Source organism: Phasianus colchicus, chromosome 5 (genome assembly GCF_987193195.1).
Source record: "Phasianus colchicus chromosome 5, bPhaCol1.hap1.1, whole genome shotgun sequence".
NCBI classification, from domain to species: domain Eukaryota; kingdom Metazoa; phylum Chordata; class Aves; order Galliformes; family Phasianidae; genus Phasianus; species Phasianus colchicus.
Window position 1 is genome coordinate 34060386 of NC_143440.1, and position 24618 is coordinate 34085003.

At 36.7% G+C, this 24618-nt stretch overlaps 1 protein-coding gene and 1 long non-coding RNA gene across 4 annotated transcripts in view; one reads left to right on the forward strand and one right to left on the reverse strand.

The window, feature by feature from the left end:
- Window positions 1–7833, reverse strand: part of NOVA1 (NOVA alternative splicing regulator 1) — a 132759-nt gene extending 124926 nt beyond the window's left edge. Inside the window, exons 1-2 of one of the 3 annotated variants that reach the window (XM_090141276.1) lie at window positions 7285–7833; window positions 5332–5475 (exon numbers count right to left, since the gene is read on the reverse strand). In XM_090141276.1, the coding sequence (XP_089997402.1) occupies window positions 5332–5475; window positions 7285–7420 (280 nt within the window). In that variant the 5' untranslated portion in view covers window positions 7421–7833. Of the gene's footprint in view, window positions 1–5331; window positions 5476–7284 lie in introns of those variants that run through there. The other 2 variants (XM_031593750.2, XM_090141278.1) reach the window with 2 other exon arrangements.
- Window positions 7834–8108: 275 nt separating this feature from the next.
- LOC149917843 (uncharacterized) overlaps window positions 8109–24618 on the forward strand; it is a 57768-nt gene continuing 41258 nt past the window's right edge. Inside the window, exon 1 of the long non-coding RNA XR_016466945.1 lies at window positions 8109–8203. This is a non-coding gene — a long non-coding RNA (uncharacterized LOC149917843). The remainder of the gene's footprint in view (window positions 8204–24618) is intronic.

Here is a 24618-nt window from a genome sequence, read left to right on the forward strand (position 1 = left end):
GGTCATTAATTCCTGCAGGTTGGCTAATAAATGGTTAAAAAAAAAAAAAAAGAACACTAACCTCTTTGTAAGACTGCAAAGCTGACTGTACCAGCTGCAGGATGCAATGATAAATCCCAGTGAGTTGACTGTCAGTCAAATCACTCCAGATGTTGCTTAACTTTATGCTAGAACAGTATCCAAAGATGGAAATGAGACAGCAATCAGGCACAAGCCCTTCTCCCAAATCACTCTATCCTCTACTTCTAATAGCAAGTCTAACAAATTCTCTAAATTCAAAGTCTCATTTCCTGGCCAAAAAGCTACTAGTCACTGATGAAATAAATTAAGTTCCACTACAGAGGACAGTCAATTAATAAACATACAATATCACAGTATTTGAGAAAGATACTGACTGCTACAGGATAAAACCAACAAGAAAAAAGAGCAAGACGACACATCAGCTTTTGTATCTATTACAAACCATGTAGTTTCCAACAAAATTGAGAAAAGTGAGAAAAACAATCACAAGAGAAAAGCCAAACATCACTAAATACAGCATTCCCTTGTGTTGACCCAGTCATCCTTATTTCATTCTTTATGATGCAAAAACAAGTGTACCAGTAACTTTAAGAAAAGATAGATTATTTTGAATCTATCAAGTTGTTTTGTACACTTCTTATGTAAGAGAAAGGCACAGCACTTCCTTGCAAACCACAAAGTCATTTACCATGCACAAGTTTATTCACTTTTTAACATAAAGAAGCCCCTATACACAGAAGAAATCAGCATAAGACTTCTACTCAAAATTTTTCTAAATCTGCCACATGAGAAAATGCTAAATTTACACTGACCAAATTAGATATGGAATAACCTCAAGATTATATGCAGTTACACATTCAGTTTCAGCTTCTTTTTAAATGTAAAACATACTAAAGATCTGCAGTCTAACACGCTAACTTTTTTTTAATTCTCTTCCAGTAACTAGGCAACTGACAACTGTCCAACTGAGAATTATCTCTCTGAACAGCTGGCAATCAACACTAGAGTGGGGTTTTTTTGTTGTTGTTGGTTTTTTTTTGTTTTTATGGTTGTGCTTTCTATTTTCCCTTAGTAGAAAGGATCAGTAATGACAGCTTCTTTACAAAACTACACAGCTCTGAAGAATCCACCTCCGAAACCTCTACTTTTTAGTCACCTCCCCATTTCCATTATCTCAGTAGTTGCTCTTATCAGTAAATGTTTACAACAGAATCTGAAAACCTTAAGGAGTTATACTTATGAAGTCTCTATTTAGAGAATGTCAACATTTCAAAAAAATATCAAGAATAAAAATGGAATGTATTTATTCATCTATGACAGCCTCCTTCAAGAATCATGACCACAGACAGCTAAACTAACTCCAATGTAACTTTTAACTGCTTTTATTTCCCTTTTATTTTTAATACTCATCTACTGCTGAAAAATAGTATTTCACTAATATTAATTCATGAGTTAATTTTTAAAACGCTCCTTTTGCTATTTTAGCTATCTTTTAAAATTAGAAATTAACATTGCAATTCCTTAATGGAAACAACAATAAAGGAAACAATAGTGAACCAAGCTTGATATATTACACTTTCCCCCACCCAAACAGTTTAACGAAACTCAGAAGTGAATTTATAATTAATAAATTTCTATAGTTATTTGTCCATTCAGTGCATTTGAAATGTTTTTTAGGAGTCACAATGACATAATTTTCAAAAGGAAACATGAACTAAGTACAGCAAGATGATCTCATATAATTCATGGATGTTTAAAAAAAGACATTCAAACACAAAACATCCCTAACAATTCACTTTGTGAAAACATCACAGAAGCATACTTCATATATTCTGCATGAGGAAGAGGAAGGAAACTCCTCCTTTCATATTCTCCAAATATTTAGAACGCTACTGATCAGAAATCTGTTTTAAAAACAACATAGCTCCTCTATTGTTAAAGGCAGTAAAACCTTATCTCCATTTAATTATGTTTTTATTAAGCTCTGCTCTTAATATGATCTGATTTAAGTACACATATGACTTCATATTCCAATAAATTAAAAAACAGTGACCGAGCTCAAACTCACTCAAGCATCAAGTTCAGATCAGGCAAGATCCTGTTGCAAGATAAACAACGTGATGCAATGTAACATAATTTTGTGCGTGTGTGAGTGAGAGACTTGAAGGGGGCGGGGGCGAGTGCTGGGAGAAAGCAAGAGAGAATGCAAGCTCGCGTCAGCATTCGCAATGGAAAAAATACATATGTCCACAGGAGTTCTCAGTCCAGCACTTGCTACAATTTAGAATGGAGAAACAGAAAAAAATGAGTTCTTAATGCAACAAAAATACTGACACTGCTTTATATTGTTCAAAATACAACCATAAATCAAAACAGGTCAGCAAAAGGGCCACTTTCTCTATGAAGTTCATTTTATCAGTATTCATGCAGAATGGCTATGTCAGTATTTAAATTTTGGACCAAAACTTAGCAGTCAATACATACACTATACTTCTCTGCAAAAGTTATCAGCATAACTTTAGAAGTAGGGCCTATTTTTTGCCAGTCTAATTTTGTTTCTACTAATCCAATGGGACAAGACTGAAAGAATCAGGGATAAGCACAAACTTAAACTACAGAAGTTCAGACAATTGGAAAGTCAGCTGGTAACCTGAAAAGAGAAGAATAAATTTTGCACTCAAAAAAATAAGACTCTGGTCAAAATGGATTTATGTACTGCTTCCTATTTTGCGAACCAGGATGTTCAGTTAAAAGCTGGGATTTTTTTTTCCTTCAATGTCTTGCAATTAGAGCTGTCATATGATTCTTCAGTAATTACGTCATTTTTTTGATACACAAAAATAATTCCAACAGAAATCAGTCTGCATACTGAAGTCCTACATCACAGAAAAAAGAAAGAACACTATTAGATCATAGAAACTATTCATGACTTCCGTATTGCAACCAACTTCCTCCTTTCCAAACAACAACTTAGACTGTGCTAAAACTTTTTTTGAAAAATGAGAAGTTTCACAGAAACCTCATCGAGTAAACATTTCATACTCAAATGCACATTGAAAGCATTCTGAATCACACACATAGTATTACAGGCTAAGTAACCAGAATAATCGCTTAGAAACATTATACAGAAAATAAATTGTATCTTTATATTAACTATTTCACAAGGTTCCCTTTCCCTAATGCTATATGAGTCTGAGGGTCTGGAAGAAACCCAAAAGATATCAGTTTACAGAATGTCAAGACCTCTGAAAATTCCACAGCCTTGTGGTCAAGTGCAAACAGAAAGACCAACAAGAGTTAGTCCCATTGGAGTCCATTTCTCAGATTCATTCCACCAACTTCACCAACTTCCTTAAAACACTCACTTTCTACATAATATGGCTGCAAATCCAAAGCAGAAAGTATGAAGGCAAACTGGAACTTCATTTGCACCTGTTACAGTTAAACAGTTTGAGCCTCTCTTTCCTAGTTGTCTATATTATTACTACTACTGATTTTAAAGAGAGAATGTGTTTGTCGCAAACGTTTTTACTGGTGTCTAACTAGCTACTTTCTATTTTTCAAAGGTTTATCTCCTACTCCTGATATATCTTTACAATTTGCAACATAAGATAATATGTAATTCTGACTTAATCAAAAAACAGAAGAACTCTGCTGGAGTACTAAACAAAAGATCTAATCTTTGGAGCGTCCTTTCCAACTGAGTGTAAATAAACTGTAGTAAAATGAAAAGGCTTGTAATTTGGTATTTTAAATATACTTCATAAACAACAATTTTCTGTAACATCCTTGCATATCTCATACTACCTCATGTATAATGCAGAAAATCTATTTCATTTTCATCTATTGACAGCGAAATTAATTTACTATTGCAGCTCTTTACGCAGATTATGTTATTAATTCTGCAATCAAGCTCTTTTGAATGTTTTTATTTCTTCCTAGAATTTCCACAATTCTACATTGATTTTCCCCCTCCCCCCCCCACTCTACCATACCTTTCAAAATAATTATTATTATTACTATTTTAACTTTCCAAAAGGGGAATGAAAAATTTTAAAAAGGAAAAAAAAAACACCAACAGCATCAACTGTATGTTCCGGAAAAAAAACCTACATGTATTACTTTAACCTTGGACTTGTAGGAATTACAAATCTCATTCACCAAGTAGATATACAACAGGTGCATTAAAATGTTCACAACAAAACTCATCATCGTAAAAAGACCACAGTATCTCCATTAATAAGAAATTATCCACTTCTCCTTCATACACAACTTAGAAGACAGGGAAAATAAATGCTAATATGTTAGTGTCCTATTTACACCCATACCAATTGCCTTCATAGTTTTAGAGATTTCATCTTGTTAAACTAGACCAAATGAAAAGAAGCTCTTATTTTTCCGCAGAAAAGAGGGTAACACCTAGTCAATTCTAAATCACCAGATTATCATCAAAACAGAATCAAAACACCAAAACCAGTATCACTTACGTTATCTGCATCAATTTGTAACAACTCCCCCAGATCACATTCAAATACAGAATGCTAATTTGTTGATCTTAAGGAAAAAAAAATATCCAATTGCAGAAACTAAAATGTTTTATACTGTTTTACAAGACCTCCTCTTCAGAGCTTTTAAAGAAGAAATATTAAATCATTTATTTCTTATCATACACTAATATTGAAAGCTTGTTTGTTGTGTGCAAATATAATTTATGAGAAATACTTGCTCTTTAACTGTTCAGTGTTTCCCTTTTATAGTAGAGTTTTCTCCCACCACCATGGTAAACATAATATAAAGAATATCTAAAGAGCAGCGCCTGTCCTCTTTACTTCACTCCAGAGCCAGTGAACAAAGAAATGAGGCATAAAGAAGGTACATAATGGATTTAAAGTAAATGGCCCATTCTTTAAGAGGAGGCCTCTCAATTTTACTCATTCTAGCTTAATTGTGATTGCAATGTCTGAAAACTTCAAACGAACAATTTTTTTTCCGCCAGCTGACAAGTTGTTTCTTTAAAGATAGATTTTTTTTTAGCTAGCAAAAAAGCAAACAAAATATTTTTTCAGCAACACTGAAAACATTTTTAGACATATATAAAGCAGTTAGATTACTAGATGATAATCTACCCACTTCATTCTATACATCAAGTAAGACGGAACATCATATTCACTGTTGCACTTTGTAACATGCTTTTCAAATAAATGTTTCACATTGCACTAGATGCTTATGTGCCAACACATGAAACATACTGACACGTTTATACAACCCATAGGATTTAAACATAAATAATCAGCTAATTTTCGCACCTACCTGGATAAAAATCTTTGGATTTAGACAGCTTGATGGTGGCCCCAGTCTCTTTCTGCAACTGAACAATTGTCTGTCCTCCCTTCCCAATTATAGATCCAGCAGCATAACTAGGTATGAGGACCTTTAGAAAATATTGGCCATCCTCTGAAAAATTGAGATATGCATGGTTAATATGACTTATAAACTTTGATCTCTCCCCCCTAGACCCACAAATGTTATATCTTTAGCCTCATCCAGTAATGCATGCATTTATATCTAACCAGTTGCGTCATTCGCAAGACATGTTTGGATTATGTCTCTGACATTTCAAAATACGCACTTTTGTTTCAAGCAAAATAAAGAGTCCATATACATTCCTTAATTCTGTAAAATAATAAGAATAAAATTTTAACTTTATTTCAAAGGTGGATTTTTTCCAGCTTTTCTGCTGGTAACCATAGCATACAGAAACGACTAGACCCCTTTAAAAAAATGAAGCTCTGCACAAAAACGTGCCTTGTCACAACTACAACCTTGCTTGAAAATACTGCAAAAGAAATGCAAAAACTAAGGAGGTATGAATTGCAAATTCTGATGGGCTATTTGTTTGTCATTAGCAAACGCATGAGAATAGCAATTAGCTATTGCATGCATTCTTCTTAAGTGAGAAAAACGACTACTTGCTACCAAATAACCCACCCAAAATGTGGGGTTTTATTCCAAGCATCTCAGCCACTGCCAAGAAAACAACTCAACATGGTGTGGATGGAATCACTTGCCTAAGTAATCCTGGTGTATTCCTTTAGCAGTTCTTAAAGAACAATGATCTCTTTTAAGCTCATTAATTAAAGGACATTAAGAATCTTTCCCAGTTAATCAAAAGCCTAAGTCACATATTGTAAATACACTTAAAAGGTGATGAGATAGACAGTGTGAGTCCTCTACCCCCTACTAGCATTAAAGCATACAACCATAACCGTAAAAAATATATATGCAATGAATGGGAAAAAAAAAAAAAATCCAATCTGATCCAGCAACTGATTAATTATCAGTGCTTTCATCCCAAGTCAGCGACACTTCAGTCTGACAGCCTTCTGTAACCAGCTCTAAAAAAGTGCAGGACAATAAAGGTTGGTTGATTCCCCAGACTTAGGCTCTCCTCAGTAATTAAGATGTCCCGCTGGCTTTACCATCAAGATTTTTACCATGGAATCTATTTTACAAAGTGACTGTTGGGTTTTCCCTCCCCCCCCCCAAAGCAACATCCGAGTTCACCTCACTTTCCCCATTCAAACCTACAAGCGCCTTAAGTGCTTGCGTGTGACAATAGTGCCCATCCATATTCATCCAGCCGGCTGCACGATGCACTATATATAGCCAGCCTGCTGTCTTAATATCGGGCAAATAAATTCACCTCTGCCTCGGTGCATTGTTATGACGATTCTGGTGCAAACGAGCGGAGGAGACGCCGGTCCCGTTATAACTCATCTCCCCCGGGCAGGGCGGGCTGATAGCTCCCGAGTCCCCGCGGCAGAGCCGGCTCCCCCCGCAGCAGCCAGCCCTCGCCCCCCGCCAGCCAAACAACACCGTGCACAGGCTGACAATAGCACCGAGGCCAAGGCAGAGGGAAACGCAGGGCAAGGCTGAAACGCAACTTGTGACCCGAAGGATGCAAAGGGAAGAGAGTGCGTTTGTCTCCTTCCAGCCGGCTGCCATTGATCAGAGCCAATCGTGCGGAGGGTGCGGGGGGAGCCCCGCACGCCTGCCTCCCCGCCGCCGGGTCGCGGCCGCGTAGCCCCTGCGTGGGCATTAAATCAAAAGCCCGGTGGATGCCGAAAAGCGACGCCATTTTGATGAATGATAACGTTAGAGAAATGGGAATGCTTGGGGGGGCGAGGGGGAGGCAGGTAGGTAGGGAAGGAAGGGGAGAGGTGGGTGGGTCGGGCGGGGGGAGGCGGCGGAGGAGATACCCACCGCCCGTGTTGGTCCTCTTGGTGCTGCCCGCTTCGGGGGGGGCTTCCAGCGGTCTTTTCCGGGAGTCCGGCGGGTCCAGGTCTATGGGAACCCCGGTGTGGGTCCCGTTCTGCTGGATGGGAGCTGCCGCCATCATGTTTGCTGCTGCTCGGAGGAGAATTGTCTCTTCCCTTCGGTGTTGGGGGGGCAGGGAGGGAAGGGGGAGGAGGAGGAGGAAGGAAGAGGAAGGGAAAGGGGGAGGAGGAGGAGGAGAAGGAGGAGGGGAGGGGGCTCGTCCCGTTCTCTTGTCCTTTTCGAAAATGTAGAACTAGGCTCGGGGTTGCCGAGGATGCTGCGCGCCTTGTTTATCTGGCAGCCGGGGGGAGGGAAGGAGAGGGAAGGAGGGAGGGAAGCGGGCAGGACTGGGCTGGAGGAGCAGCTGCAGTGCAGTGTCAGGAGGAGATGAGGAGCGGGGAGACGGGAGCGAGGGGGCGAGAGAGGGGAAAGAAGCGGGAGAGGGGAGGAGGGGGAAGTGAAAAGAGTGAGACGGGAGGAGGAGAGGAGGGGAGAGCGTGTGAGAGGAGAGGAGCGAGAACGAGTGAGACGGAGGAGAACGGGCGGGAGGGGGGAGCGGCGGGAGGAGGAGGGAGCGGTGTAAATGGTGGGCGAGTGAGCGAGGGGGAGATGATTCACACCGCCTCCGAGCCCCTCCGGCCCCTGCCTGCCCTAACGCCGCGGCGCGGCCGCCCGCTGCTCCCGGGCCCTCATGCTCTCCTCGGCTGGCGGGCTGGGCACGGGGCTGAAGCGGGGGGGGCTCCGTGTCCGCCCAGCACCACCGCCGGACGCTCCGGCAGCTGGCGGGCTCGGCTGAGCAGGGTCCGGCTGCGAGCAGGGGCCCACCGACCTCGGCTACACCGCAGAAGCCCCTGAGACAGGAGAGGTTAGAGCCGGGGAGGGGGGTTCCAGACTGGGGGCAACTGGGGGATATGGCGGGGGGGGGGGGGGGCTGTGGGGGGCTTCTGGGGGAGCTTACAGAAGAAGGTGGGGTCTCCCTTCAAGACGGGCGGGAGATCTGGCCAATGGGAACAAAAGAGAGCGAGGCTGGGATTGAGCGGCGCGGCCAATCGTGGGTCGTGCACGGCAGAGCCGCTGGGGGGGAAGGCGGGGGCGGTTTAACCTCTGCGGCGGCCCGAGGGGTGGGGGTTGGCGGTGGGAGGGTGTGTGGGGAGGCCGCTCCCGCCCCAGGAGGGTCCGCGCAGTGGTGCCGCGTCACCTGGGTTACGCGCAGAGCCTCGCAGGCCCGCGGCTGCGAGGAAAGACGGCTGCGGCTGCAGAGGAGGCGCCGGATAGCGGGGCCAGCCGCGCCTCCTCCATCGCTGCCGAGCGGGGTTGGCACTTCTGCCGGCAGCTGGGCGAGGGCCGATCCCGCGGGCTCATAGGAAAAATAATAAAGAGATTATTTCTGTGCGGTGACAGCTGGGCTAAGCCCGAGCTGCGTGACACAGCGCGGCATTTCTTACATAAATATTTAATGGAAACGCAAAGATGTTTCACTGCAGCCAGGGGTATTTCCGTTTGCAAATGTCAGTGTAGTCAGGTTGAAGCTTAAAAGGTTCGCGAGGTGCCGAGAACGTGAAGGTGGGAGGGATTGCTAGAATGCTAGAAAGGCATTTTTAGACCGCTCTGTGCTATTTAATCCACTCATTACCTTTGAAAAAAATTGGTAGAGTAATATAATTGTAATTGCCGTGGTCAGCACCAGAGCATCAGTTTTAGCAACGCGCCTTTACTGCGTTAAACCATGTTGTGTGCTAAATTCATATTGCTGCGTGTGTGTACGGAATGGCCGCTGACTCGGTTTCTTGTCCAATGCAGGCTGAAAACCTGGCTGGCTGTGGATGAAATCCAACTTCCATTCTGAGCTCCCAGGGAGACCCAGCCTTAGTGTTAGTAATCACTTACCACTAATGCAACCCAGAACAATTTTTAGAGCTTAAAATACAGATTTCATACATAATACATAGTACAGCACATCGTCTTGCAAGTACTTATAAATTACGAGCCAGATATCTAATATACTATTGGGTATTAAAGTGTGGATATTTTAGTATCTGAACAGACTCCTGCCCAAAAGTATTCACAAATTAAAGACCCAATCCAGCATTGTAAATTGGAAACTTTCAATGGCTTCTCTGGGAATTGTGTCCCAGGAATGCAGTATCTAGCCTCACAGCTGGATGAAACAGATGCAGCACATTCAGTAACAAGTTGATAGCATGTACAGTCAGAAAAAAATATTGTGTAAAAACGGAACGTTCGTAATCATTTTATACCCTTTGTATCTAAGATATTCTGACTCATGGTTGCTTCACTTACTGACTGAAATAAAATTTTTGGCTTCTGTTACCTTTGCGGTTGCTGACACAATTACGGTACAGCAAGCTGAGGACTCTTTTGGCTCTTTCATTTTCTTTACTAAGTTCCAGTTGAAGAATTTTAATTAGTATTTGAGCCAGAAAGAAAACTGTGTGGTTTAAAAACCTTGGGTCCAGTTTGAACGGTCATCAGTCCTAAGCAGCCTCTTTTTATTTGTAAACTGAGCAAATGGCTTACAGAAAATTTAGAAGGCAAAAATAAAAAACATTGATGTTCAAGTGAAGCCATTTTTAGTCAATTTCCGCAGTGGAACTGTAATTTATAACACTGCTCCCTTTATCTATCTGAATGTGCCCCATTCATCTGTGGTAACATTGAATCAAACAATTCTCTTGTTTTAAGACCACATCTGCTTTACTGTGCCCCCTGCACCAATTTTAATTATGTGGCAGATCTGATTGGATTCAGCACCTGCAAGTATTCCCTTTGGGAATTCCAATTAGCTTATAAAACATTTACTTGATTACATTTTTTAAATAAAAGTATTGTTTCATCCTAACAATAGGACTATTAACGCGTAGAATGAAAAAGGGTTTTAACGTGATAAGCAGCGTGTGTTTTTTGTGTATATGTCTTCCATAAGCTTAGAGGAAAATGGTAATCCTGAAACCTAATTTCTCCAGGCTCAGCAGATGTCTGTCCTGTGTTAGTCTGTTTCTTCATGAACAGCTGTCTCACAAGTGCCTCCCCTTGTCTCTACAGAATGTCTTTTGTTTAATAATTTCTTGATATGTTATCTCCTGGTCCCACTAAGACAAGCTTTTAAAAAATCTTTTTTGGTACCTGTAAGTAGTCTCTTTATAGTTGAATAGGTTTTGAAGAATTTAGCTAAAGCTATAGAACAAGCCTCTCAGCTATTTTCTTAGTAGGATTTCTACTCAACTAAGCAAATGGCTGCATATAATTGACATTTTAAGTTATAATTAACAGTTGCAACAACAATTTAATATGAGAAAAATTGTTAGTTATTACAGAAATGCTTCAGAATATGCTTTTGAAAGCACCGTCTGTGAAAGCCGGTAACCTGTCTAGAGCTGGGATCTTGAGGTCTCGGAGCGTATGGCAGAAAGTGCAGCCCTCTAGCGGCAGAGGTCACGGGTAGTTTTTTTCAAGCTGTGATTTTATCACGAGTGAGGCTTAACAAAATAGTTTTTAGGAAAAAAAAAAAAAAAAAAAAAAAAAGCAAACTACCCAGGACACTGCCTTGTGGTGCTATCAGCCCCCTGTACTTTTCATGGTCTGAAGCACCTGTGCAATAGTGGAGGCCTGTTGTACAGCTGTTGTGCAGCTTTATTCCCACTCTGCCATTATTTCTGTGGAAGAAGGACCAATGGAAAAAAATTAAAATGTCTGTTATCAGCAGAATTTCCTTTTTTTCTCTAATCTGCTTCCCTGCTATTCTTTTCCAGCCAGTTCCAGACTGGCATATCTACCCAGTTGTTCTTCAAGCTGTTCCTTTTCCTGTTTCTTTCAGTTATCTCCTGCCAGTTAATATGTTCTGTAACTTCAGAAAGAATTAGTTCAGTGATAGTATGGAATGCAAGTTCAGTTTCCCAGCCTTATTTTTAAGAACACTGTTGTCTGTTAGAGGTGTGAATGGTCTCTCTCACAGGCATGAGAGCTATCTTTATAAATGACAGGGATTAGGAAGAGACATAAACCAAAGTAATGAAATATATATGTTAACACATAGAAGTCCACAGAGTAACTTTACATCAATTACCTCAGTAAACACATCCTAACCTCATTAGGTTCACTTACCATCAAAATATATGAATCAAATGGGGGCCTGTTTCATGTTTTAGCGGTTCAGTGACTACCTTTGGAACCAGACTCAACTCTGTTTCCTGTAGAGGTGATAGATACCTCTTCTAGCTAATAGAATTAATGGCTTGGTTTTCCTCTTATAGGAAATATGACAGAGCTCAGTAATCTTTAGATGAAAAATGATATCTCTTAAACATCCAGAGTAGGTAAAAGAAAACAAGTTCTGTTTTTATTCACAATAAAACTGGTATTATCCAAGATCATTGGAGTTCTTCATTATCAAACAATTGCTCTGGCAATTTATGTCTGGCAAACCTTTGCTCCACTAAAACTGCAGTTACTTGAAAACTGAAAATATAACTTACTCTTTCAAGCTTTTAACATCTGCCTTCTGGTTATGATTTTTTTTTTTTTTTCCCTGCAGTAGTCTATCAGTTAAACTACAGTCATTCTTGATTAAACTGTCTAAGTGTTCTTTGCTTGAATACTTCATGAATTTTTGTCAGTAAATATTTTTAAATCTCATTGGAACTTCTAAATTGCATCAGTGTTAATCTTAGGAAAATAATACCCAGATTTAAGGAAGGAAGCTGAACATCTCATTTAGGAAGAGAGAAGCCCGATTATCCATTTTCCAGTATTTACATCCCCTATATTTTTCACACGTGTATTGGATGCACAGTACAGGCAACAGTTAAATCCTTTCATATTGTAGATGGTTACTGTGTGGTAGCTTTCTTTGCTTGCTTTCTTTGTGGATGGTGACTTCACAGTGGTAATAATTTGACCATACCATTTATCATAATATGAGTATATTAACCAAAATTCTCTGCTTAGAAGAGGAAGGAGAGAATGAGTATAGCAAGTCAATGGCCATTTCTGCTGTCTTAGCAAAGGGATCTCCTGCTTCCTTCTACTCCACAGTGTTCATCAAAATTCTTCATTCCTACAGATGTAGGTCTGTTTTATAAACTATTCCTGTGTTTCTTCTATTTTGAGGTTACCTAATAACATACCCTGATGTCAGTATGAAAAATAAGGTAACCTCGGAACAAGATCATTTTTTGTCTCCTTCAAGGAATTGACTAGGATAATGGTACAATCCATAAAACTCCAGTGGCTAGAGAATTTTCCCAAAAAGTCATCTCCACAGTGACTTTGCTGTACAGTAAGACCTTTTATTTCTTAGAATTAAAGAAACTGAAGACTCAGTATCAGCTGTTTTTCAAGAGTTGTATTCTTCTTTCCCCTTTATTCATTTACTTTTTAAATACTGAAATAAATAAATCAGAGATTAAATCAGACACAAGGCAGGAGTGATTCAGTTGTAATGAAATAATGTTGTAACCTAGTAGGTGAGAAATAACAGCAGTGTATGTCAGTTTACAGTGGTGCTGACTGCATACATGTTAGCACTGTATTACAAAAGAATGTCAGTGAAGCAGCACAGCCAGCTATCACTCCAGATTCTTAAAGATGTACTCATCTAAGTGCTGTGTGGTGAATAGGGTACTCTTAAGAGAATCAGTATACCTGTTTTTAATCTCTGCTGTTAGAACTGATATTGCAGTATCACTATTTAATGCCTCATTTTGCCCACATTCCACTGTCTTACTTATTTGAAATTTTGACATTTTAGGATAAAGGAAAGATGAAAAAGAAACATGAACAGAAATTCAGTTTCTTGGTTCTTATTGTGAAGCCTGATCCTCTGCAATACTATACCATTTCCTGTGAACTGAAAGAAGTGAAATAATGTGGTAACCCTTACGTAGTTGTAAGGGCATCTCTACAGGAGCTATGTCATGTTCTCAAAGATAGTGATGCAGTCTTGGTTGTTCACATGAAATAAAATTAGTGAAAACAGGTCATAACTTCAAATATAGACTAATGACATGGGACCTTTTTTGAAGCCTTGAATTTTGCCATAGTCCTGTTGACAGTGAGAGTTGTTTTAGCGAATGAAAAGAATGGAAAGGAAGAAAATAAACAGTCCACAGGAGACAAAGGAGAAACAAGAGTGATACAATGGGAACAAAGGTACTGATTTTTCTGTTCTAACTGTGATTAGCAAAATTTGAGTTGTGACTATCATTTTGCTTACTTCAGAACTGTATACTATTTCAGACCATTAAAAGTATGTACTAGTAAAATTATATTAGCAAACTCTTCTGTGTTAACGACCAACAAAAATACATTTTTATCAGTATAATTTGTAATCAACTTTCCAAATTATAAGCTATTCTGGCAAAAGTAATCTTTTTTGTGAGTAGAATATTAGCATATCAGAAGGATTTTTGCCAGTGGAAAAGTAATTAAAGTCACATCTGTAATATCATTGCAATAGCAAAAGTTCCTAATAAAGATTTGGACATCTTTAATAATATTTTAAAAGACTTAGTGTATAAAAATACATATACCACTTGACTAAAAATTAATTTTCAGCACAAAGAGATTTTAGGCAGTTGTTATTACCTTCAAGAATACAAGGTTATGCTGGGAACTTCAGCTGATTCTTCCCTGTGGATTAGCAAATGCCTTAGAGTTTGCTCTTAAGAAATTATTTTGCTACACCAATATAAGTTGATTATTCCAGTGCTTTATAGCTCTGTCTACTTGAAAATAATTATTTCAAAATAACCGTGGATTGGAAATTCTAGTAGAGGAAAGACATAAAACTTAGTATTAGGATAAATTGACCAGAGTGATTTCATGCATATCTCACTGTTCGCCATAAAAACATACATCTGTGTGTCAGGGGCACACAAAGACTATCTGGTCTGAGTAAAATGTAGGGATTAGACATAATGCTGCCTATTTGAGACAAAGTATATTCCTTAGTGCAATGAGGTTAGAACAGATAGTCAATCAGTAGTACAAATCTATCTAAGTTACCATTTTGAGACAAAAGGAGGTAGTGGCAAATTATTAATTACTTTGGGGTTTATTCATCTTATCATCCTGTTGCAAAATATAAATGATTTTGATTTATAATTCACGAAGACCAATATAGTGAAATTTTATATGTTTGTAATTGGATGCATGACTTTAAATCCAAAAAACATAGAACAACTGATATGCTGTAAAAAAAGCTATGTCTATCTACCTTGCTGAATTGACGATACATTTCTATTTATTTCAAAGGATGACAGCAGCACTGCTTCAGTATTGCAGATTTAAGCTTCCAAATCTCATCCAAGCTTACTATAAATCAATAAAAATCTTCCTTTTTTGTGTGTGTATGTGAGCTCTTAAGCATTTTTCAAATAAGCTGTATATTATTTAAAATGTTCCACATACATATATTATTTGTAGAAAAGTTTCGGGTTTTTTTTTCTGTTTTTTTTGTTGTTTTTTTTTTTTCTTATCTTGAGAACCCTCCAGGCTGACAATAGAAATCCACAAACCTACTGGATGCAAATAGTTCTGTTGACTTCAAGGGCTTTATGTCACTTAATATGAAATACTTGGGGGAAAAATAAGTAGAGAAAGGGAAGAAATTATATAAAAGATAGTAAGATAAACTATAAGGCTTTCATGCTATAAGAGAAAGTATCTTTATATTCTAGTGATGGACAATTTGAATTAGTTTTGTATAGATATATTTTTATAAAGAGAGAGAGATATGAAGTGTCTAGGAATATATAATTTATCATTTCTAATAAATTAAATATAAGGAACAGCCAGTATATAATTAAAGACATGCATTTCAACAATTTAAAATCCAAGTTAAGCTGAAAATCTTTACATAGCTATTGCGTATATTGATTAAAAAAAAAGATACAAACATGATGTTATAGAAAGTTGGAATATATGTATACGTACATATATTTCTAAGAAAAAGTTGTGATTGTTTTACCTCTCAATTTTATATGGAGTATTTTGTTTCTTGTATTTCAGCCAAGTAGGAAGATTTCCTGTTTCAAAACTTCTAAATATTTGTTTTCTTCTTTTTATTCTTATTTTAATTTAGAGGTTTAAGTGGTTTCAGCTGGAACAAAGAAATTCATATGTTGAAACAGTAAAAATAAAATTACTGCAGAAGTGATTCATTGTAAGTGAGATGAATGTCCATACAAAGTACAAATGAGAAAACACAGAAATAGGATGATTGTGTGTATTAGCAACAGTGCTTATAGATTCATCATGGCTCACAACAAAGGTATTTATAAGTGGACCTCCCATCACATGCTGTCATTGCTTTGAATTGACCACTGTTAGATTTTTGTAATCCCAAGACCTGGGATCTTGTCCTACATACCTACCCCACTTGGTATGCCTGTGAGTAAGTATTTAAAATGGAAATGAACTCCAAGCTTTATATGTGTTTATAACAAAAGATTTTAATCCCTTAAAACCCATATTTATGATTTCTTTAATATAGTTTATAAAATACATGTTCGGTCTGATAGCTTACATTTGCCAGTTTTGCCAGTTAAGGTTGGTTACTGCCTACAATTTTTTACCTTGTTAGGGTGTCATGGCAATGAAATTAAGGAAGATGTTCATCGATGAAGAATAACAGCAGCCACCGGGCACATTTTTAATAGAAAGTGTTGACAGCTTTGATAGCTGTAACTTACTTGTAATATAGAAAACACAATAGTATTTCTTGCTATAGAAGGGTACAGATACACTACAACTACTACTTGCATGTTTATGTTGAGATATTGAGAAGTCCATTATAACTATCATATCCCATCCTACCTCAAAGGTCATTGTTCAACTCATAGAATCATATAATGGTTTGTGTTGAAAGGGACCTTAAAGATCAGATAGATCCAAGTCTTCTGCCATAGGCAGGGATACCTTCTGCTAGATCAGACTAACCAAAGCCCTATCCAGCATGATTATGAACACTTTGAGGGATAAGGCACCCACAACATCTTTTGGCAACCTGTTCCAAGGCCTCACCATCCTTGTAATAAATAATTTATTCCTATAATCTAATCTAAATCTACCCTCTTTTATTTTAAAGCCATTATTCCTTGTCTTTTTGCTCCCTGATAAAGGGTATCTCCCTGTCTTTCCTGTTGGCCTCCTTTAAGGACTGGAAGGCCATCAAATGGACTCCAACAGTCTTCTCTAATCTAAACAATCCCTACTCTCTGAGACTGTTTTCATAGAAATGCTCTGGCTTTCTGCTCATCTTCTGAGTCTTCTGGACTCATTTTAGCAGGGTTTTTTTGTACCAGAGCCAGAGCTGAATGCCATAGTTCAGGCACAAACTCTACAAAAAGTCAGCAGAGGAGAAGAATCATCTCCATTGACCTGCTGATCACTATTCATTTGATGTAGCCCAGAAAGCAATTGGCTTTCTTTGCTGCAAGCATACACTGCCTGCTCATTTTGAATTTTTCATCCAACACCAGTAAGTCCTTCTCCATAAGGCTGTTCTCAATCTATTCATCACCCAGCCTTTATACATGCTTGGGATTGCCCTGACTCAGGTGCAGCACCTTGCCCTTGTTGAACTTTATGAGGTAGCACAGGCTCAGATCTCAAGCCTCTAAAGGTCCTCCTAGATGGCCTCACTTCCCTCCAGCGTGTGAGCCACACCAGATCTCTGCAAACTTGCTGAGGGGTACACTTCATCCTACTGTCCATGTCATTGACAGAGATATTAAATAATACTGATCCTAATACCAACACTTAAAGGGCCAAACAGATCTGTTGCTGGTCTCCACAAAGATATCAAGCTGCTGACTTGAGTGGGACCAAGTCCACATCTCTACAGTTTGCAGACAAGGATGTTATGTAAGACAGTGTCAAATGCTTTACACAAATCCTGGTAGATGACATCAGTTCTTCTTCCCTTATCCACCAGCGCTGTAACCCTGTCACATTAGGCCACCAAATTTGTCAGGCATTATTTGCCTTTAGTGAAGCCATGGTAGCACAGTCTCCATTCTTCAGGTGCCGTAGCATAGTTTCCAGGATCTGCCTGTATTTCCTGCCTAACTAACTGTTCAGTCTAAAAAATATTTTTTCTTCCCCAATGAATTTACTGTGCTTTTTGACTACTTACTATTTTAGGAAGATGTGACAACGAGTAGTACTAACTATTGCATGTGTTACGGAAAGCACACATAAAATAGTGATGCTTGAAAATGAGTATGTTAAAACTTTATCAAATGTTAGTATCTAACTGTAGTAGTAAAAGTGTAAGCAGTAAACACAGGTAGTGCAGCCAAATTCAAATAAATTATTTTGTGTCAGAATTGGAAAGATTTGGTTCAGTTATGCAAATCCTCATTGACTTTATAGATATATGTTGGTATATTCAACACTTTTTTCCCCAAAAACAATCAAAATGTTTTCTTCTACTTTTCCACAACTTTTTATACAGAAAATTTCTTATACTAAAATATAATTTTGATAGTTTTAGGAAATATTTATGCCTCAAATGCTTGTATATATGTCTTGTATGAATGGAAAGATTATCGTAATTATCTTTTGGACTGCATGGGTGTATTATTCATTATTACATCATTATACTGTGGAGGAACTGGGTTGTAATATATATGTCCAAAGATTATGCATCAGTTAAAAATCGTTAAAAGGATTTTTTCTCTTCATTACATTTTAACATTAATTAAAAAAAAAAAAAAAAAAAAAAAAAAAACTGTCAGCTTTCCAGGAACATTTTTTTAATTTAGAACCTCTAAGATTTCATAGGAAAATGTGTCATGTAATCAAACAGAAATGCTTGGAATTATAGATTCTGCAGCACCATATTATATTCCGTGGAAGTCACTTATGGAAAAAAAAAAACTATTCTCATCGTATTCAGTGTCATCTTAATAAAACGCATGATGACAGCAGGCATTAGTTGAATTGAAGTTTGAATTATGTTTTATTATGATTGTTTTCAGCATTCAGTTTAATGAAATAATATTCTTTGTGAATCCTGACATTTGAAAACAAAGCTGAAGATTGTAATTAATTTATTAAATTAAACAGTTCTCCTTTGTATAGTGAATTACACTAAGTTTTCCTTAAAAGATCTTGAATTACTGGAATTTCATTTTAATTTTAAAGCCTTTATAATAAAAGAAAAATGATTATCTATTATAAAACAAGTGTATACATCTATGTACATACATGCATTTTTGTATATATGTGAACAGAAATAAAGCAGATTCCCATTAATGATGAATGTTTTATGTGCTTTTATATGTATATTTATCCATGTATTCATAGACAAAATCTTGCAGCAATGTTGAGCCCTCTAGTGGTAAGAAACTTCTCAGTAAGGAAGTCAAATTATATCTCTATTAAATGGCAGGTGTTGAAACTCAACAGCACTATTATACCATCATAGATGTTCAGAATTACTTCCTGTAGTCAAGATGGGTCTGTATTTATTTGAAAATACAGTTCTTCTAAAAGAAGAGTACTTATGATACACTAACGATAGTTTGTAGTATCTGTTCCAGAAAAACCACAACAACATGTGAATACTGTCAAACTAATACTGTCAAGCAAGCATCTTCACTCTCAACATCAAATTATATACTTCCACAGGTAAGTACCAAATGGTACAGAAGAAAAGTCTGCATTTCAAATTGAAATGAATGTTTACCTAATTTGGCCTTTCCACACCAAAATAAAAGATTTTATTCTTCAGAGTTCATGAACATTATTTCAACCAGATTATTTTAATTGGGTCACTTCTACATACTACATACTAATTACCATTTTTCTAATAGCTTTTTGTCTAGTTTAACTTTAAATGTTAAAAATAATGGGAGGACTTAAAGAAATATGGAATCTTCATTCTTAATGATTTTAGTAATGGGGAGGCTTTTGAGCCACTCAGATTCTTTTAAATGATTATCACGCATAACTTCTTAGGAATATTACAGCTTTCTTTCTCCATATTATGCATCTATTTGGTTCCCTTTTTCAATATATGAACATCTTATAACACTTTATATATGTTTAGCATACAAACAACAACATCAGCAGTACAAATAAGAAGCTGTGGTGTAGAGGGGTGGGATCTGCAAGTGGATTTTCTCATCTAATCTACTATGTAATGAGTGAACTTTAAGAATGTGAACTTTGGCATTCAAATTGTGCTTACAAGCAAAAAAGTCTGCAAAATTACTAATGCATATAGAGAGTTAGATACCTGTTAGAAGTTCATGTAGTACTTCAGTTTTTGCTTTGGAAATGATTCAGTCCATTCAAGAAAAGCCAAAGCCTTGCAAGGAAAAGGTAACTGGATATTATTCGGCGTACAGTCCCCAGATCCAACAGATGTGCTTGGCTCATGCTAAGCACATAGGATCAGGCTTTGTATTTGACGTAGAAGTGAGTACTTGCTTCATAAATATGCAGACAATTCACTCACTGAATAAAGCATACTAATGTCTAATTCAAAAGGGAAAGCTGGAGTTCCAGACTTGGTTACAAAGCTTGTCTGCGTATCATGCATGAAGGAGCAACTGGATAAAAGAATAAAATACTTCTAGAGTAGTGATAATACTGCAAAGCTGCCTTCTTTCTAATCAGTGGTCACATTGCTTGTCTACCTGCAAGAGCCATTGTGTGCTCTCCTGGTAAATCCTAATGTTTTTTTGGTTTTTTTTTTGAGTGTGAAAGCAACTCATTTTCACTAGAAGAAATAGAGAATACCTATAGCCTAACTCATAGTGTGATAGAGATTGTGGGGATTTTTTTTTTTTTATCAATTCTATGGATTGTTCCAGTAAAATGAATTTTGGTAAGAGATAAAGATTTCATATTTATCAGTAATGTGAAAAACAAAACAAAACAAAACAAAACCCTGTTACATACATACTGGGAAAATACTATAATTACTACTGGAATTGGGATAGAGAAGCAGCAAAACACACCAAACCTTCAAAAATAAAGATGTTAGTTTATAAAAAGAAACAACTTAATTCCCTTACTATAAGAGCCCGGAACTGTAAAACAGCTACAAACAGAAGCTTCTCTAAAAGTAGGAAAGAAAAACCTGAATCTTGAACAGGCTGAATTTTAGACAACTTCCTAGGGTGCTTAAAATACGAGTTTTTGATTCAAAAGTATTATTGAATGGCAGCCTGATTAGAACAGAAATTACAGACTGCTAGTGTGAAGTCATAAAGTCAAGTTGTACTTTCAGGCTACTTTCTCCTTTGCACTTGATATTACTAGCATCTCCTCTGCATCTTCCAAGTATAAGTAGCATTATTAAATCATGGAAACAGAATCATGGAATGGCTTGGGCTGGGGAGGACCTTAAAGATCATCTAGTTCCATCCCCCTGCCCTGGGCAGGGTTGCCAACCACTGGATCAGGCTGCCTATGGCCTCATCCATGCCTAGGTGAGCTGTATCCATGATGAGATGGAAAGTGAAAACCCCAGTGTCCTGCAAAGCAAGTTGGGAAGAAATTTTGCAAACCAAAACTAACAAGATGAGTTTCAGTTCTTTCTCATGGTATGTGTGGCACTTTCTGTATCCATCATCAATTTCTCTACTACAGCAGAGGAAAAAAATCTAAAACCCATAAATGCAATATATCTTCTAGAATTGCCTTTTAATTCCCAGTAATTAGATTGTGTTCAATTTCTGATAATAAGATCATACTTGTGTGCTGCCAGATATATTTCTACTTTCCTTCAATATACCAGATAAATTTAGTTAGTTACATTTTTTAACATAATGCAAGATTCTCCACTATGTGTTCTTTTATTTTATTGTGTATTCAGCATTTCCCATCTCCATTTCCCTTTATTATTAATTCAAAACTTTTGTTAGTTCTCTTTTCACAGAAGTACAGAAAGCTCAGGTTAAGAATATAATCTATGATAATACTTAAATCTACTTTAGTTACCTTTTTTCTTAGGTAGATTCTGCCATCCTATTCATATAAACTGCATTCCTTTAATCTGAAACATGTTCCTTTTTGTCTGGCTCTATTAAATCAAATTTTCTAGATCCTGCCCATTTAAACATTTTAATTTATATTACCATACTAGTAATCCATCTCTTAGTTATCAAGAGTCTGCTAATCATCAGATCATTATTAAACTGTATGCAATATTCACTGATAATGCTAGATACTTCTCAATAACTTTCATAATCTTCTCCCTTCCTCCCGTTCTTCATTCAAAGTGGAGATGAGAATTACTATGTAACAAATTTGAACAAGTTAAAATAACTTCCCCTTTTGAATTGTATTTTGCATACAATTTATGCATAATCTTTTGCTTGTTCGTTCCCTATAGGGATCCAGCAACCAGACTCAAAAGAATGCAAAATACGTATAGAAAGATGTTTCTACTGTAGCAAGAAAGAAATCCCAAAAGATGATGGGGAAAAAAACTAACTAAAACAATCTTGCTGATTGATCTATTTCTGACAAAAGAAAACATGCTTCTAGCTCATAGCTGTAAATTTCTTCCACGAGCTATAGTGTTTGAATAATAAATAAAGCACCCTTCACTGCATATAGTGAGTTAATTCCAAGTGTTATGTATTGACGTAAGGAATTCTGATCACCATGCCCATACTCAGTCAATATTAGTAAAGAAAAAGCACAGAAAAGTCTAGCAAAGAAAGGCAACCTGATAAGTCTGTACTGTGGTTAAGTTGCCTATAAAACCTATCCATTCCCTATTTTTCCAAAGTAAAATATTGTTATATAGCCTTTGATATAATAGTGCTGTTTTTTTTTTTTTTTTTAACAGCTTAGCCTGCTGTTCGGGATATAGTACGCATGAGTTGATTGAAACCTTAAAATATATAAAATATCTCATTAAAATATTGCTTTTTCGGGCCTAGAAAAACTGTCATGAAATATGAAATAATATACTTATTGATTCTATACTGACAAATCAAAATGCATTTTCCTAATATTTCAATTTAAGTATAAATAATTATGTTAAAATAAAGTTAAATGAAGATACTAGAGAATTATAAAGGCAGTTAAGACTCCTGAAGACTCTGAATGACATTATTTTCTCTCAATTTTTTTTCAGACTTCTTACATAAGAAGAATACTTTCTATTCCCAATGCCAATATTTTATATAATAAATATATATATATTATATATATATAATAATAAAATAATAAAATAATTTTAAACTATTTTAAAAGCATGAGTGTTTTAAAGCTTTTTACGCCTTACTGCTTTGCTGTGATTTTTGCTGGTGCATTAAGTTGTATTCTGAAGGTCTAATAATATACCAAATGCACTAAGTGTAATTTTAATATTCAATTTTATGACTCATTTCTTTTCCAAAAACATCAGTTTTAAGATAGCCTAATTTTGAAACTAGCTAGAAAGTCCAGTGTCGGTGCAATGTAAGTAAGCTATTGGCCTCTATGATTTACCTAATTCACCCTTAGCTGTCTGCTTTTAAATATGATTTGGCTCAAATATAAAATAGTTTTTAATTTTATTCTACTTCTTTGGGAAGTTTTGTCTGTACACTAGGCTAGACAGATTTTTTTTTAAGGCATTACATGGTATGTGTAGAAGTGGAACAGCCATAAAGAAATAAGTACATACACATAATGCATTGTCTCAGATACATAGAAAGAAATACTCGACGAAAGAAAATAGGTTTAATTAGGCTGTAACTTTTAGCAATTTAAGTTTTCTGGGAATTGGCCCACAGTAGCTCAGACTGCAAGGGTTAGCATTACTTAACATTTCCACTTACTGGACAGCTGCTTCCAGTATTCACCACTTCAAGTACAGACAGTTTCTAGGACTTTACATATTAGAAAGGCTACTGAAAGCTTTAAGTCTGTTTTCCTCTTCTTAAGAAATGGCCTTTCTTATCTCTATTCAAATTGCCAAGAGATGACAATGTATGCAGCTAACCTACTCCACTTAACTGTGGCTGTGAGGACAGGAAAAATCCCAATTACATGCATTCCAGCAGCAGGAGAAGTACTCTATTCCACTTCAAAAAAAAAAAAAAAAAAAAAAAAAAGTGGTGAAGATATAGTGTCCATGTAATAGTAATTAATCTTTTATCATTTGTATCACAATTAATAGTAGTAATGATAATTCTTTAGCAATCACGGTAGAAAGAAAAGGCTCAATCTGACATGAAAGTTTTATGCTGTCCTTTTCTTATGCTCAGGGTATGAAAAAATAAACAGAAAATAAAGATGTGATATTTACTTACTCCTTGTTAATTTTGCTAAATGCTCTATTTGTACTCTTTGAAAGGGCAGAATCTTGGCTGACCAGTGCTTAAATAAACAAATGTACTGATATCCAAAGTCTAGTTTGGACCTCTCTCTCCTGTTACAACAACTTCTATGCAACATCTGTAGTAAACTGTATGTAATAGAGCAAGTTCTGTTAAATTGCAAATAATAAAACAGCACCAAATCAATACCATTACGTTTTCTTATTAAAATGTAGTAAATGATATTATTTAACATTAAAGATCGAAAGATTGACTAATTATTCTAAGAAATTTACAAGTAGGATTTTTAAATGGAAGTTACAATTGTTTTATACAACCCTGTTCTATTACAACAGAAATTCATCTGCAGTAAAGTTAATAAAAATAACATTCCTTAACCCCTACTGTTTTAAAACTACAGGGTACTCCGTGAAACTAAATAAAACAGTAATCTCTGAAAAGTCTAAAATTTAAACAAAAATAGATTTACAAACTTCTCTGTTAGGACCACGCATAAATGCTGTAGTAGATTTACCTGCTACCTTCCAGAAATTAGGATTAGAATATAAGTATCTACTGAGAGCACAAAGTGTGTTATTTCAAAATCATCAGTAGGTAAATCTTGTTGTATTTTTCTTGATCATAGTGAAGATGGATCTTTTTCTCACTTCCAGGACAGGTTTTTCTCTTTTTCTATTAAAACAACTAGAACTTGAACCAGTAAAACTGTGAACAAGGGAAAAGAAATAGAAACTAAGAAAAGTAAAAAGTTTCAAGGCAACTGAAAATTGATAAATAAGTGTCAGAGCAGAAAACGGTGGCAGTTTGCCAACCAGCTGCGAAAACTAATTCAGCTTTAGATAAAGAGATTTTAAGGGGGAAAAGGACAAGCAAACTTCAGAAAAAGGAAGAAAAAAAAGGAGCAAAGAATAAATCCTTAGAGCTGTGTTAAAAAAGAAACATAGGCAGTGCTTTGTTGTTTTAACTG